Source organism: Durio zibethinus, chromosome 28, assembly GCF_047325235.1.
Source record: "Durio zibethinus cultivar Kanyao isolate XHJ-2024 chromosome 28, ASM4732523v1, whole genome shotgun sequence".
Taxonomy (NCBI): Eukaryota; Viridiplantae; Streptophyta; class Magnoliopsida; order Malvales; family Malvaceae; genus Durio; species Durio zibethinus.
Window position 1 is genome coordinate 14627338 of NC_143189.1, and position 16020 is coordinate 14643357.

General features: G+C 31.4%; 1 protein-coding gene across 2 annotated transcripts; it reads left to right on the plus strand.

The window, feature by feature from the left end:
• The first annotated feature begins 7025 nt into the window (after positions 1–7025).
• Positions 7026–14809, plus strand: MED8 (mediator subunit 8). 2 transcript variants are annotated; one of them, XM_022867938.2, is made up of 11 exons: positions 7026–7282; positions 7388–7512; positions 7653–7777; positions 7865–8048; positions 8588–8695; positions 8788–8852; positions 9808–10098; positions 11436–11639; positions 13314–13367; positions 14075–14135; positions 14352–14809. In XM_022867938.2, exons 1-11 carry the CDS (start codon positions 7068–7070, stop codon positions 14540–14542), a joined length of 1623 nt encoding a protein of 540 aa, XP_022723673.2. In that variant the 5' UTR covers positions 7026–7067; the 3' UTR covers positions 14543–14809. The 2 variants fall into 2 exon arrangements, with proteins under 2 accessions (XP_022723673.2, XP_022723674.2); XM_022867939.2 differs by lacking the exon at positions 11436–11639.
• The last annotated feature ends 1211 nt before the right edge of the window (positions 14810–16020 follow it).

A 16020-nucleotide genomic window follows, 5' to 3' on the forward strand; every position in this document is an offset into this window, starting at 1 on the left:
TTTTGATCTTGGCTTAGGCCAGATCATTTTTTAGACTCATGGCATCATTTCGGTCATTAAAATACAACATTGACTCGGTCCTGGTTGCTTTTAGACTTATGGCATCAACCTAATCATCCGATCTTAACTCAGGTCAAATTATTTTTGAACTCGTAGCATTATCCCAATCATTAATTTACGACCTCAACTCAATCTTGGTCACCTTCAAACTCACAGTATCATCCCAATTATTCGATCTTGATTCAGGTTAGATCATTTTTAGACTCGCAACACCACCTCAATTATTTGGTCTCGGTTCAACCTAGATCATCTTCTCGATTAGCAATTTAGTTCTAGTCAATTTCCCTTGTTGATTTGACTCGAACAGAGTGGGTGTCTAGGTCTTTGCACCATCTTTTTTCTAACAATGATGTGCAAAAAAGGATAGCTGTAAATACCCATCCATGTCCAAGACAAATTGAGATCGATTACCTCGGATATTATTATTTTTATATTGTTATTATATATTATAGTGCATTAGTATTCAGCATAGTACATTTTACTATATATATACTATATTATTATTATTATTATATCATACTTTTATTTATTATATGTTATAGTGTTATTATTAATCTTATACTATAGTTATTATTATTGTTATTATTATTATTTACATTTATGTTTTTCTTCTTTCCTTTTCAGTCGAATCTGTTCATTTCATAAGGAAATCCAAATATGAAATTAGTCAGACCAGAATTTCATCAACATGATCAACAATCTTTAATGCGAAATCAAATTGTAGTAATTGCTAAAATCAAATTAAGACCTAAGATCACGCTCAGACAAAACCAATCCCAGGATTCAAGCTTGGATTGATTCTGTCTGTTTCTTAAAAATTCTTCTAAGACTGCCTATAAATTGAGTTGATAATCAGAGGAACAACATATGAAGATTTTAGGGAAAAAGGTCTAAAAACATTTTAGGTAGTGAGAGTATTCTAGAATTTTGATTTAGGATTTTTGGGTTTGATTTAAAGTTTCTAGATTAGTATTTTGATTTCTGGAGTTTAGAATGAGGTTTTGGGAAATTTTTGAAGTTTTTTGGAAAGATTTGGTGTTTTTCTAGGTTAGGATGAATTTTTCGATGAATGTTTGAATTTTTTGGTGATTTTTTCGATAAAGGTTGAAATTTCCAGCAAAATTCCAGCAAAATTTCCAAAAATTGGTGACCAATTCTAGTTTCCAGTGGGGTTTTCGGTTGAGTTTTAGAGAAAAGATAGAGAATCCTAAAGCTAGAGAGAAAGGGGAATGTGCTTTTGAGGCTAAAATGCTAAACTTGGCTTATATACAGACCCAGAATGATGTTATTTTGAACACCCCAGATCCACGCATCGACCTGTAACCCGCGTAAAAATCCACACGTAGACCTTATTCGTTTCACAAGTGTTCCTTTTCTATTTTCTATTTTTTTATTTTTATTTATTTTATATTTTTAATTGATTTCATTTTATTTTATTTTTAACCTTTTTATTTTGTTTTTATTGATTTTTTTTACTTGTCTATTTTTACTAAGCACTTTATAAAATTTTATGGCTATTTCTAAAAAAATAAATAGTAATAATAACAATGAAAAAATAATAATAAGTAAAAATTAAAGAAAAAACTGTTTCAAATAAATTTATGAAATCCACCAAACTATTGAGAAATTTCATAAATCAATTTTCAAAAAATATAAAAAATAAATAATTCTTATCCTCTAAATTATTGGAGGATTATTTCTCATAATAACTCATACTAAATTATTAGGAGATTTTACTAATTTTTTTGAATAAAGATACATTAATAAATCTAACAACATAGCCTCTTTAGAATGGGAAACTAGTTTTTATGAATACTCTTGAGGTGAGAAAATTACCTTCAATTGCTACCAAACTATTGGGACAATTTTAAGACTAATTTTAATATTAAATTATTTGGTAAATTATAAAATGATCAAGGCTTGAATAATTTGAAATCAAACTAATACCATCCTCCGAATGACCGCTGTGGGGGTGCTATAACATTTCCCATGTGTAATTGTACTCCCAAATCTAACATCTAGTTTCATGGATTAGATTATGTTTCAGGTGACCAATCACACTTAAACAAAAAAAATTTGTGGCAATTCCTCTTATCCATGTCTAGTGGTAGGCCCATAGATCTATATGTTATGGCAATTTGTATAAAAAAAAATAATTGGACTTGCAGATCTCGGACTAAATAGGGTGTTTACAACTGCTCCTCTTTACGCATTTTTTGTGCAATTGAAATTGTACAAAGACATAGATACTTCATTATATCTGGGTGTGACTTAACAACAACTACAAAATCTCAAAACTTCAAAGATTCACAATCTGAAGTATTCAAAAACTTTATAATCTAACATTTATAATTGAAACTCAAATATTCACAATTTGAGTTCAAAGAATCACAATTTCAAAATTTAAAGGTTCATAATTCAAAGATTTACAAGAATTTTCATATTTGCAAGAATAAAGATTTGTAAAAATTTAATTATCAAAATTTTAGTTTCACAAAGATTAAAGATTTGTAAGAATTTGATTCACAAAATTTTATATTCACAAGATTTTTCAGCTTTGTAAGAATTCTGATTCGTAAAATTTTCAGGTTCATAAGAATTCAAATTCATAAAATTTTAAGATTCACATTTGTGATATTCACATCCAAAATTTTAATTCAGGGATTTGCATGAAAATTGTAAAGCTCATACTCACATTCAAAAATTCTGTAGATTCACACTCAAAAGATAAAGATTTTTTTTAACTTTAGGGATTTACTTCCAAGATTTCAAAGATTTTGATTCAAATATTTCTCATTTAAGAACTTCGAGATTTCATCCAAAATTTCAAAGTTTTTCATTCGAGTTTAAAGATTCACATTTGATAAATTTTAGAGTTTCACATCTAAATTCAAAGGTTCTCATTCAAAAAATTTAAATGTTCACATCCAAAAGTTTAAAGCTTCTCAATCGAATTCAAATATTCACATTTAATAAACTTTAGAGTTTCGAATCTAAATTCAAAGGTTCTCATTCAAGAAATTTAGGGTTCACGTCCAAAAGTTCAAAACTTCTCATTTAAGTTCAAAGATTCACATTTGATATATTTTAAAGTTTCACATCTAAATTCAAAGGCTCTTATTCAAGAAATTTTTGGTTCACATCTAAAAGTTCAAAGTTTCTTATTCGAGTTTAAAGATTCACATTAAAAAAATTTTAGAGTTTTACCTCTAAAATTTTAAAAATTCTCATTCAAAACTTCTTAAAGATTCTCATTTAAATCTAAAAAATTTTCATTTAAAACTTCTTAAAGATTCTCATTTAAAACTCAATGATTCTTATTTGAAGATTCATAATTTTTTCTTAAAAGACTTCATCAAAAGATTCAAAATTTTTTTTTCAAATGACTTTCAAACTTTTATCAAAGTCAAAATTTTGTATGTAATGAATGTCATGATCAATGATACAAATGCTTTCTTAATGCAAATGCAACAATCTAGATTCTCATAATATTGTAGACGTCATATTCTAAACCATAATTCAAATGTTCACTACATGAGGCAAATGCATGGCCAGCCAATAGTTAAATTTTCACCAAATTATATACATGTATTGTTCAAACAATAATGCAAATGCAATACATGTAATGCAAATGTCATTAATGTCATGAAATTCTAATTAATTATGGTAATATGGTTCTCAAGACTCCACTATCTCATCTTTTTCCTTTTTAGCATCTTGGCATTAACAATTTTAGAACAAATTTCGTTAACTACTCCACATTATTTCCATCACTTGATCATAACTCACAAGCTTCACAATACTAGCAATTTCAGAATAAATTTTGTCTACTAGTTCACATTATTTATATCATTTGATCACAATTCACAGGTTATGTCAATCAATATATTACCATATTCATCATTTGATCATCTTATGTGTCTTTTCAAATCATCTTCTTAGGCTTCTTCCATCTTTTTTTTTTTTTTTTTGCCTTCTAGATTTCTTTTCAAAGAAATGCATGAATCTTTTCTAAATATTATCATTCATTCATTATCATTTCAATTCTTGACAAATATAATGCAATTATATATTTTCTTATTTATTTTGAAGATGCAAAAATAAGAAAAGTGTAAGGTGAATAAGAACGAGACTAGTAAAAAAATAAATAAGAAAATGAACAAATTCATGATGGTATTGAATGGTATAATAATGTCTAAACAATGAATATTCAGATAATTCTTACCATTAATCCAAAATTTTTTTTAGTAACTCATTCAATTGTCTTTCAAAATCATTTTGAGCTCATCAAACTTTGCCCTAGTTTTGGAGAATCTTTGAATAATATTAATTTTCCATATATTTAATTGCCCCTCCAATTTTTAGCTTAGAAGTTTTTCTACCCAAATCGCCCTTTTGGGTTTTCAATTTGAGTATTTCTTTTCTCTTTTTTTTTTTTTCACATTTCTTATTTTTCACATTTTTCATTTTTTTCTTCATCCATTATTGATATATCCACACATCAATCTCTAAAACATAAGAACATAGCATGATTCTATTGCTCCATCACAAGCATGCCTTAGCCCAACATATAAGCATTCAATTCAAGCATTCACATTTAATCAAAATAGACTTTTAAGGGTTGTAATGTAGGCTACGGTGAGGGGTCATAAAAAAATGGATAAAATAGGCTCAAAACATATATTTAAAAGGTTCAAATTAAAGATTATTTCCCATCATGTGATGCAATTTAGCACTTTGCCTCATTCCATATCATTTCATTACTTTTCTTTCTTTTTTTTGTCTATCTTATTTCTCACAAAAAGATTCTCATTACTTTACCCCAAATCATTTGTGGCATTCATTTTTTTTTTTGTAAGAGGTTTTTCTTTCTCTCTTTTTTTTAAACTTTCTATCTTTAAGGCTTTTTGCGATCTTTTGTCCTTTTCCTTTTTCAAGTATGTTTTTCTCAAAATTTACTTCCTAGTATTAAGGATGATCTTTAGTTAGGATTCTTTAGGGAAAAAAAATCATAATAGGCTCAAAATGGGTAACAATGGATGGTTTTATGAATGGTAAAAGAAATATGATCATTTTTTATCTTAAACGTAAATGCTTTCTTTAAAGATCATCTATTGAACAAAAACAAACTCATGGTTCTTTTATAAAAGACTACATATCTTTAAGACATATCTATTTCATATATGCTAGTAGCTTACTTTTTTTACTCAAACAGTTTTTACAAATCAATGTGAATGAGTTTTTAAAATTAAATCCCAGAATTATTGTTATCATTGTCTAAACATTCATCATTTGGAATATGAGAATGAGAATAAAAAGACATGGGAAAAAAATAAAGCATGGAATAGTGGTTGGGATGAAAGAGAAAATATAATGAAATGCATCATACTTGCATGTTATTTAAATGATAAAAAAATGAAATCTTATTACATAAAAAAAATTCTTAACATTACTCTAAAGGAAATATCAAAATGACAAGTAATATCCAACCAACCTTAACATCATTTTTCTTCTCAAAATTATGCCTATGTGTGATCAGGTGAAGGATTTTTGTTAACATCTTATCCTCATGATTTGTCAACGCTCACTAAGCCTTTCCGAATGAAACTTTGCACCTTATGTTTGAAAGTAGGGCAAATTTTAATAGAATGACCCACATTCTCATTATGATAATCACATGTGGCATTAGTATTATACTATTTTGAATAGGGTGGCTTCAATGGTTTTAGGATAACTAGAGATACCAAGTTATTCTTAACCAATTTTGAAAATAACTAAGTGTAAGTCACGGAGATAGGATCAATGCGAGTCTTTTCTTGGTTCTTTCGAGATATTTTTAAACCACTCGCTTGGTTGTTAGGTTTTGAAGTTGATGTAATGATATGGCTAGACCCATATATAGGTACTTGAAAGGCTATTGGTAGGTTGGTGGGTAAGTTGGTTACGAATATGGTTGGTAAAGGCCTATGCAATACCATTAATTGCGAAATAGTAAACAGGATGAACATACGGTGGATATGGAGCACAGCTTTTGAATTGTTACCTATCAAAATTCACAGCTTGGGCTTTAGTTTTTTTCTTTTTAGGCAACCCTCTAATTATATCAAAATATGGTACATGTAAGGATGATTTTTTTTACTGGATTTGATATCGAGCAATACCAAATGTTTTCGTTAATTTTGGCATGTTTCAGTGAATTTCGATGAAATAACATGTTTTAGTTTATATGTAAATGTAAAATATATTTTATAATTTTTAACTTGTCTTTTGTTATTTAATTGACAAAATAAGTCATTGAGTTTCTTTATTTTTTATTTTAATTTTTTTATACTTTATTTTTTCAAATCTAAGTTTATAAGTATTTCAATTTTTTTTCAAGAAAATAATTATATTCTTTTTATAAAGTTTAACAATTATAAAATCTTGATTAGTTTTTTTTATCTCTTTGTTTTTATTTTAATATTTATATATAAATACTTATTTAAATATCATATGATCAGATTAAGTGTTTAAAAATATCATAAAATTTTTTTTTATATTTTTAAATTTATTTATTTGATTTTTGAATATATTATATATTTATTTTGTAAATTATTAATAATATTATAGTATACTAGTTCATATATGTTTATAAATATATTTGTATTAAATCAAAAAATTTGAAATAATATATCGAAACAACTGATACTAATATTTATCATATTTTAAAAAAAATTAAAATATTATTCGATATAATATTAACAACATTGATGATAAGACTTATAAAAAAATTAATGAGCTCTGTATGAATCAATAATTTTGTTTTTGTTTTTGTAAAACATATATATATATATATATGTATATATAATAAAATATATTTATTTTTGTATACGGTGGAGCATTGAGCGGGGCCGGGTAGGGTTGCGGATTACCCAACTAAACATTTTACCCACTGCTAAAGGAAAATGTAAAGCGTTTGTTGTCCTGGCGTTCGTAATCTTGAAGAAGGCCAAATAGCAGCGACGAAAATGGAGGGAATGATTCAGGACCCATCGCAGCAGCAGCAGCAGCAGCCACAACAACAGAATCAGGTAATGGTGGGGGCGGAGAAGCTGAACCAGGCGGTGCAGCAACAGCTCAATTTGGAATCTCTAAAGACCAGAGCCATCTCCCTTTTCAAAGCCATCACTCGCATCCTCGAAGACTTCGACGCCTATTCTCGCACCAACACAACCCCCAAATGGTCTTCTTTCTTCTTATTCCATTCATTTCCAACCTTAAATCTTCAGATTTTGATATATATATACATATATTTTAGGGTTTTTCTTTTTGTTTGTTCGTAAATCAGGCAGGACATTTTGGGGCAATATTCAATGGTAAATCTTGAGCTTTTCAACATTGTGGATGAAATCAAAAAGGTTTCTAAGGCTTTCGTTGTTCATCCCAAAAATGTTAATGCCGACAATGCGCTCAGTACGCTTATTTATTTCCTTTACACTTCATCTTTGTTACCATTTTTTTTCTTTTAACTGTTGGTTGAGTTAGTTGAATTGGCAATAGTGTCTTATCTAATTGATTGTAAGTACTTAGTAAACCCAGTTCTTTGGCTGCAGTATTACCGGTTATGTTATCCTCCAAGCTACTGCCAGAGATGGAAGTGGAGGATAATTTGAAGCGAGAGCAGTTGCTTCTAGGAATGCAAAATCTGCCAATACCTTCACAAATTGAAAAGTTAAAGGTGATCTAGTGTAATACAGACCGTCTAGTTGTATTTTATCCCTTTGAATCCAGTGATTTTCAGGCATGTGATTTTCTGGTTTTGCAGACTAGAATCGATATGATTGGAGCTGCCTGTGAAAGTGCTGAGAAAGTATTGGCTGATACCCGTAAAGCATATTGTTTTGGCTCTCGTCAAGGGCCACCGATTCTTCCCACTCTCGACAAGGGTCAGGCTGCAAAAGTTCAAGAACAAGAGAACTTACTCCGTGCTGCTGTGAATCTCGGTGAAGGTGATAATCTTGAGCTGTTGATCTAATAACTATATTTAAAGCCATGAAATGTACCAAGATATTAATGGTTTCCAACTTATAGTTTGATGGGCCAATCTATGCCCTTTATTGTTTTCCTGGGGCAAAAATCTGATTGAGCTGATCACAATCATGGGAATGTCAATCTAAGCTAAGTTTTCCCCTTTGCAGTGGTTGCTGGGTTTAATTTATTCTTTCATTGAAAACAGGTTTAAATTTTATACAATCTATTATAATTTTCCTTTTAGCATTTTATTGGAATGACCTTTGGTCATATATAACAAGATGAGGTTGATTTAGACAGTAGTTGAAGTAATTGAAATTTAATGGATTTTAGATGAATGTTGTTGGCATGGATTTCTATGGTTAATTGAAGTTCAATCAAATTTTAGATGAATGCCTTTAGCATTGGTTTGTATGATGTGGCTGGACTATTTATGTTTTCATGACCTGTTTTCATGACCTAGTACTTTGGCTTTAGCATGCTTATCAACCAATTATTGATTGTTATATGTATGCAGGTCTACGTTTACCTGCTGATCAAAAACAGATTACACATTCACTTCCACTGCATCTGGCTGACATTATGCCTGCAACTGATGGGATACATTCTTTTGCTGACTCATCTGGTAATTTTCCTACAATTATGGGCATTTTTTCTAATTCAGTAGTAGAATGTTTCTAATTCTGTTGGATAGCATATTCAAACTATCTCTCACAGGCATGTACATGAAGAACACTCCTCTTACGTCGAACAACACTGGCAGTCAGGGGTCTTTGTTACAGGTTAGATTATTGACTTACCTTTAATCTGTCTTTTCCTAAATCTACATGCATGTAAGCCTGTATGTTTTCGTCAAACTATAAGGTGAACAAGCTATTTGAGTTCTTTCTTTGATTATTGTCATCTCATTCCAATATCTGATTTTCAAAGAGCAACACCCATGCTAAGTCTGTGTGAACTCAATTTTGGACTCTCTTTGAACACATTCTGGACTGTTCTTTGTCACTTTGGCTGATTGTGGGCAACATATTTTCTCCTAATCATTCTTGTTAAATGGTGCTTCTGAACTCTAGTAGTGCTAGGATGAGTTAATAAATATCTCATTTATGTATAAAATTTAACCATTATAGCAACAACATCATGGATGTTGGCCTATTGTAAGAAGGCCACATTAGGACTTGCCGTCTGCAATGCCTGTCTCAAATTCTTATGTATGAATTCTTGTACTTAATAAATGCTTCTTCTCCATTTATGTGTCATCTCATGGGACAAACTGACAGATTTATTCTATCTTTATCATTATAATTGAACTGATATTTCCATATGCATGTCTAAGTAAAGGGTTTTCTAATTGGAGGCATCTAAAAAAAGGGCAGCCCGGTGTGTGAAGTTCCTGCTATGTGTAGGGTCCAGGTTTTCTAATTGGAGTCATCTAACTAAATTTTCATATAAGAAACTCCTACTTTGTCCAAATGCTTGCTTTAACAGTGATTTTCCAGTTGTTTCACTTGATAGGCACTAAAAGCTAGCATCTTATTGACCATTAATTCACTTGGAGGTAGGCCAAATCACATGGCTTGCCTTTGATTAGACCAGTTTTGTAAATATCCTGTTTTTCTCACTTGATTTTCCATATTCATCTTGTGACAACTATTGTGTATCATTTCCGGTTATATGTCTTGTTTTCTGAAGTTCAAAGTTCATAGTAGTGCTATAGCTTTATTCTTCTTATGTCAGGCTACTGGAGCACAACTTATTGGTAGATCAGCTGCATCTCCTTCTGCTGCTACTAGTGCTACCTCCTTCGATAACACCACAAATTCTCCACTTCCATATGCCAACTCACCTAGGTCTGGAACAAATATTATGAACATGCCATCTCCTCAGCAACAAACCCAGCAACAGCAGCAGCAGCAACAACAGCAGCAGCAGCAGCAACAGAGGCAAAAAATGATGCAAGTGCCTCAGCATCAACAACTCCTTGCCCAGCAACAGTTCAGGCAATCTACAATGCAAGGAATGGGACAGGTATAACTTTTAATGATTTTTGGTTCTTTTAATGTTTTTGTGAAGCCATAAGGAGTAACTCATAACATATCAACATCCATGTGTATATGCATGTGAGTGCATGCTATGACTTTTCATAGTAATTAGGACTCTTGGTTGACTTGGTAGGAATTTTCAAAACTTTCATGAGTTAAGGGACTGTTAAAAGCTGAATCTTATGATTCTAAATAAATTTGAGCGATTTTTTTATGTTTATATTGCTGAGACATAGAACTGCTCTGCATTCTTCTCAGCCACTTAGTTTAGTTATATTTATGAAAATCATATCCTTGGTACAGAATCAGCTGCCAGTTCATGATCTGCAGGGTCAGACCTAGCAGAAGTTTCAGTCAGTAACTTTCTACTGACTACTTCTATTCCTTAACTTCTTGTTTTATCTGAAATCTCTTATGAATTACAAATGTATGAGTAATATACATTAGTGCATAAAAAATCACATTCCAGCATTTGGTCTTTGAAATGAGAGAATACCCATACATACTTTTCTGTGCTTTGGAATATCAATATTGTCCGGAACCTAGTGAATTTTAAGTATTTAAAGTTTAGGAAATGGGATTGTTCTGTTAAGTTGAGTCTTTGGAGCCTCTTGCCTGCACTTGGGTAGCTTTTATAAACAGGAAGTTTATAGTCAGAATGTGTGGGGTTTGGTTGTGGTTTGAGTTTTATACAGTGGAGCTGACAACAAAATTTAAAAAAGTGCCTCTTGAAATGACTGCAAATTTAAAATGATAGTGGGTGGATGTTTATATTTTAGACTTCTCATTCCAACTTGCATACCTGTGTAATAATTGTTAGCTATTAATCACTTTAGGGGATGAAGGAATTTGTATGAGATTTGCAACTGCCTCCTGAAATAACTAGAATAGTGAATTACAGTGAAGTTATTTTGTAAATCTCTGCTACACTTTACAGATGAATATTTATATATGAAAGTGAAAGCATCACTGACCTTGTTATTGTGAAAGCGATTGAAGATTTTGTTTTTCCCTCCTTTTGTTTATTGAAATTCTATGAATCATTGAACTTTGTCCTAGACACATAGTACTTTTCACTTGATTTTATCTGTAAGGGGAGAGGTTGAGTGTTGCTTGGGGGGGGTGTGTGTGCTGATGCAGCCATGGGAAGTGAGCCCAATTCTTTTACAGATAGGGTTTAAAGTGAGTGGTTCTGTCTCTTCTTTTTTTTGGATCTAACTTAGGACACTTTATTCCTGAGGAAGCACATGTATTCTAGCCTTCTAAAATGTACCTTTTCTTCATTCTATTGGTTTAACTGAAACCAAAATCTCTTTCCACCAGTTACATGGTCAGATGCAATTTTCTCAGCCCTTGGCCCACCAGCAATTTCAGGGTAGGCAGCTTCCTCCTGGACATGTTCAGCATGGAATAGGTCAAAGTCAACTTAATCAAGGAACTCAGTTGAGTCGTCATTTAAGCCAATTCTCCAGTCCAGCAAATACTGCACTGTTCAATGCTGCTCAGGGGACACCAAGTACTCAGATGGTTAGATATATAACAGTTCAATTTGTTTTATTACCTGTGTTCTATTTATAACTCTAAAACATTGTCTATAATGTGTTTTTTTTTTTTTTTTTCCATAAAACGAAGCTTATCATGTAGAGTCATTCATATGAATTAGGTTTATGTATTCCTGATGAAAAAAATGCCAGATTGAAGGTCCTCTTGCTTCACGCTTCTCAACTTAGGAAATCTGTCCTTTTCATGATTGGGGGTTTCGGTTGAAATTCAAATATTGCTCTGTTAATTTTTGCATTATATTATTGTGCTCTTATTTATTAATATTAATTTGTCCATCTAATTTATATATTTATTCATCTTTGAATATGTTGTTGAAGTTCTTTAAGATTGTGCTTTAACAGTTCCTAGTTTCTTCCCTTGTCATTGAACTTATAGTTGCTAGGATTGAAAAAAGCCTTTTAGAGTATTGATTGAAGGTAGGTTCTCAATTATGAGGGAGGGAACAAATTAGAGACTATTGTCTCAGGCAAAACAAAGGGCGTTTTTTTATTTGAGGATTTTTTTTTTTTTGCTCAAAAGAGAATGGTGATGAAGGGGTTTGGCTGTGGCATTGTGAGTTGGTTAATGTTCATTTGGCTTTCAAAAGGTTTTTAGCCGAATTAAATTTAGGTAACCTAAAATAGGATGCCAGCTATTTTGATTTTCCTGTGGTACAACTTAAAATTGGAGTTTCTTATGTTATCCAATATACTATTTAATGCTTTGTGACAACATGGAGAAAAAGTTTCATATTTATTATTCTAAATTATCAAACAAGAAATCATATGTTGCTAAAGAGTAACGTAAATTACAAAAAATTATGCTTTGTGGATATACAAATTAGTCATTATGTTGGTGGATTTAGCCATGTGGACATACATATGGAATTGATATGTCTAATTCAGTCAAGATTCTAATGTTGACTGGTGGAAGGATGGATTTTGAAGAATGCAAAAATGTTGTGGATGATAAACATGAGAGTGAAATGAAACATTTTTAAAAGGTCATGAATTGTGGATGAATTTACTTGTTTTAGATGCATGTATGTGTAAATTTTTATTAGTCAGTACCTTCACAGTTTTGCATGTCAGCTTCAGCAGTTATCATCCTTAAATTTATAAGCCCTTCTATTTGAGCTTGTTTCAGAAGGGGTGGTATAACATATTGGGAATTTTATGCTTGTGCCTTTTCAATCTTCTTCTGCACATATAATTAATAAAAAAATGGTTTAGCTTCGACAAATTTTCTCTAGCAAAAAGTGTAAGTTTTTCATCTTGGTTGGTCCTATGCATGTCTTGTTCTGGTTTGTGTTCCATCTTTTGAATGCTTAATATATAATAATAGTTGTTAAGCTATAATCTTCAAGCCCACTACTTTTGTTTCTTGTACAAGTGCATGAAACATGCATTGACTGTTCTTCTTTCCACTGTTTCATTTCTAAATTGGCCACTGAATCTATTGTTTGTCATCTGCAATGTTTTCCACTTATATATTTTATTAACTTGTGAGGTCCATTTATGTTACTTTTTCAACCATAATTTGGTTTACTTTTATGTTTTTATTTTGGTATTGTTTCTTAATGTTGATGTGCCCCCTTTTCTTTATATTGAAGTTATCTCTTTCATGGTTTAAATTTATGTTTTCAATGTATTGGTTTAGATCCCGAACATGTCTGCAACTATGCCATCACAGTCAATTCTACCAAGGATGCAGGTTAGTTGCTAATATTTTTGCTTAGTATCTGTTTCTTAGTCAGCTTTCCTTCTTTGTACAAATCATGCATATTGTGAAATGTATCTTGGCTATAATAAATGTCATTTAAAAAATTGACTCTTTAAGCTTTTGAAGTCTTCATAAATCATGGAGCCATTTAACTTTATTGTCAAGGCTCACTTTGTGTAAATATTAAAAGCTTAGAAATTTTCGGTTCTGTATAGGCTGAATGGTGATGTATTCAAAATTTTGTTTGTTTGTTTGTTTTTCTTTTTAAAAAATTTTTATAGAAATTTCATAATTCCTTGGTCTTAGGGATTTAGTTGGGCTGGTAGATGTGGTTACATTTTCCTTAATTATCTGGGCATATTTGGTGCAGATATAAAAAGCTTTTTAACTTTTTCACTTGTGCATGAACTGAGTCATTGGTTTTATGTGTAGCTTTGTTTCAATCAAAATTGGTTGTTGGTTTTGGGGATTTATATAGGCTCAAGGAATTATGTAGCTTAGATTGCCCAAATACATTTTGTATAGCAAATCTGGCAGATCCTACACAGATATTTCATTGGTGTCCCAAAAGCTGTATATGTAATTGGTGATTGTATTCTGCATTTGTATACTTGTCCTTATTTATATATCGCATTAATTTTTTCTGTTCCTTGTTAAGTATTACATACCTCATTCATTCTTTTCAATCCATTATGCAGTTTGGATTACCTGGTAGCAATCTGCAGCGGAGTCATCAAGCTCAAGTCTTAAGTGATCAAAGTATGAATAATGGTCTTTGACATTCGTTCATTCTTTTCTATATATAGCGGTGCTTGGTTGCTTCTTTGCACTTTCCTCTGCCTATTTCTGCCTCTACCCAGCAAAACCAAAATTTAAGAGTATCTAAAAAACATATTGTGCAATGCAACTGTGGACAGCTTTGAATTTTATGTGAATTGAGACTTTAAAATTTCTGTTTGGGCCTTTTGGTTTCAGTGTTTAATATGGGATCCAACCCTGGTGGTATTATGCCCATGCAACCGCAGCAGCAACAGCAACAACAACAGCTTGGTTCACAAGGTGCATTTGGTAATATGCCCACTACCCAGAATTTACAATCTAATATGGTAGCTCTTCAAAATAACCCACAAAGTCATCCCAACTTTGCACAGCAAAGACAGCAGTGATATCACCTGTAGATGTCAAGATAGTTTCGTGGATAATATGCCGTGTTAAGCTATATAGGAAAATTGTGTATCTTCTATATTTCTTTGGCTTAGAAATTAGATTTAGCCCGTCCAACTTGTTATCTTTTTCCCCAGTGAAACCATGTATTCGGTTCCTTGTCTGAAAACTGTTGTTTGTGGTCTGTCGTTGTGATGTGAGTTCTTGTTTTCCTTCAGGATGGCTGGTTCTTATAATTATCATGCCGGTTGCATTTTTTTTTAAGTTAATTTAATTTTGCTTTCAATTTCTTTTTAGTTGGGGGAAGTAGGTTATACACCTGGGGTTCTCCATTTACTTGGGGAGTAAGGTGTGCTTTTTTTTCATACTGCTGCTTACTCTTAATGAATGTGTATCCATCTTGCAACTGCTTTATAGCTTTGTACACTGTTTTCTGACAAATCAAGTGTGATTTTCCTTTTTTTATTTACAAGAGGTCATAACTTGGAATAAGGGAGATTCAAATTTTAGACTCGCAAGATGTTACTTTTTAAAAATGGTTACGTGAATCAATTGAGTTAAATTTTAAGTTTGTAAGTGTGATTTATGCATTTAAACAAATAATAGTTAGTATGATTCGGTCTTGATATAAGACATCCCACACGAATCTAGGGGCAGAGGTAGTTATGAATCTTAAAAGAATTGCAATAGGGGAAAAACTGAATGTTTGAAGAATCGTGTTTACAAATGTTTTGTTCATGCGTTTGTGAAAATTCTGTCAAAGGAATGGCCAATGGGACAGCAGTACTTGTTACAAGAAAGTCGAAGAATAAAGATGAAAAAAAAAATTGTGGATGGGTTAGTTCCATAGTATTTGCATGGCTAACCTTGTGGAGTTGACTTGGAATTTGTATAAGTGTACATGGATTGATAGATCAGGAGCAGCAACTATGGCATTTTTGCATCAATCATTCCAGCCTGTATTTCATGAACTACCAGCTGTAACTTGCAGTTGAATCCGGAAAGCGTACCAAAGGAAAGAAAAAATTAATTCTACGAACGATATTTATCATTGTTGTTATATAGATGAGTAGAATTTAAGAAGAAAGTAAACAAAAACATCAAAGTAATTCACGAAGTTCGGCGTCATTTGGAGCCAAAAATGGATATTTAAAAAAATCAGAGGGAGAGAAAGAAAAAACCCAAGGTAAAAAGATGTATCGATCTTGAAAAAGTTCTCGAGGCCCAATTCAGGAAACAATCATAAGTAATACACAAGCAAGGGCTTTTAAGCCTAAATATCCTTCATCGTACCTTTAACTCAAGTTTTATATTACAAATCAATAAAAATTTATTAATTTTTAGATAAGTATATAAATCTACATTATTAAAAAAAACAAGAGGAAAGCAAACCAATGAAGTCTGCTCTTGTTTTTGGATTAATATGTAATAACGAGTTTACATACCCTTTACTCGATCGCATACATGGAGTAGAAATAGA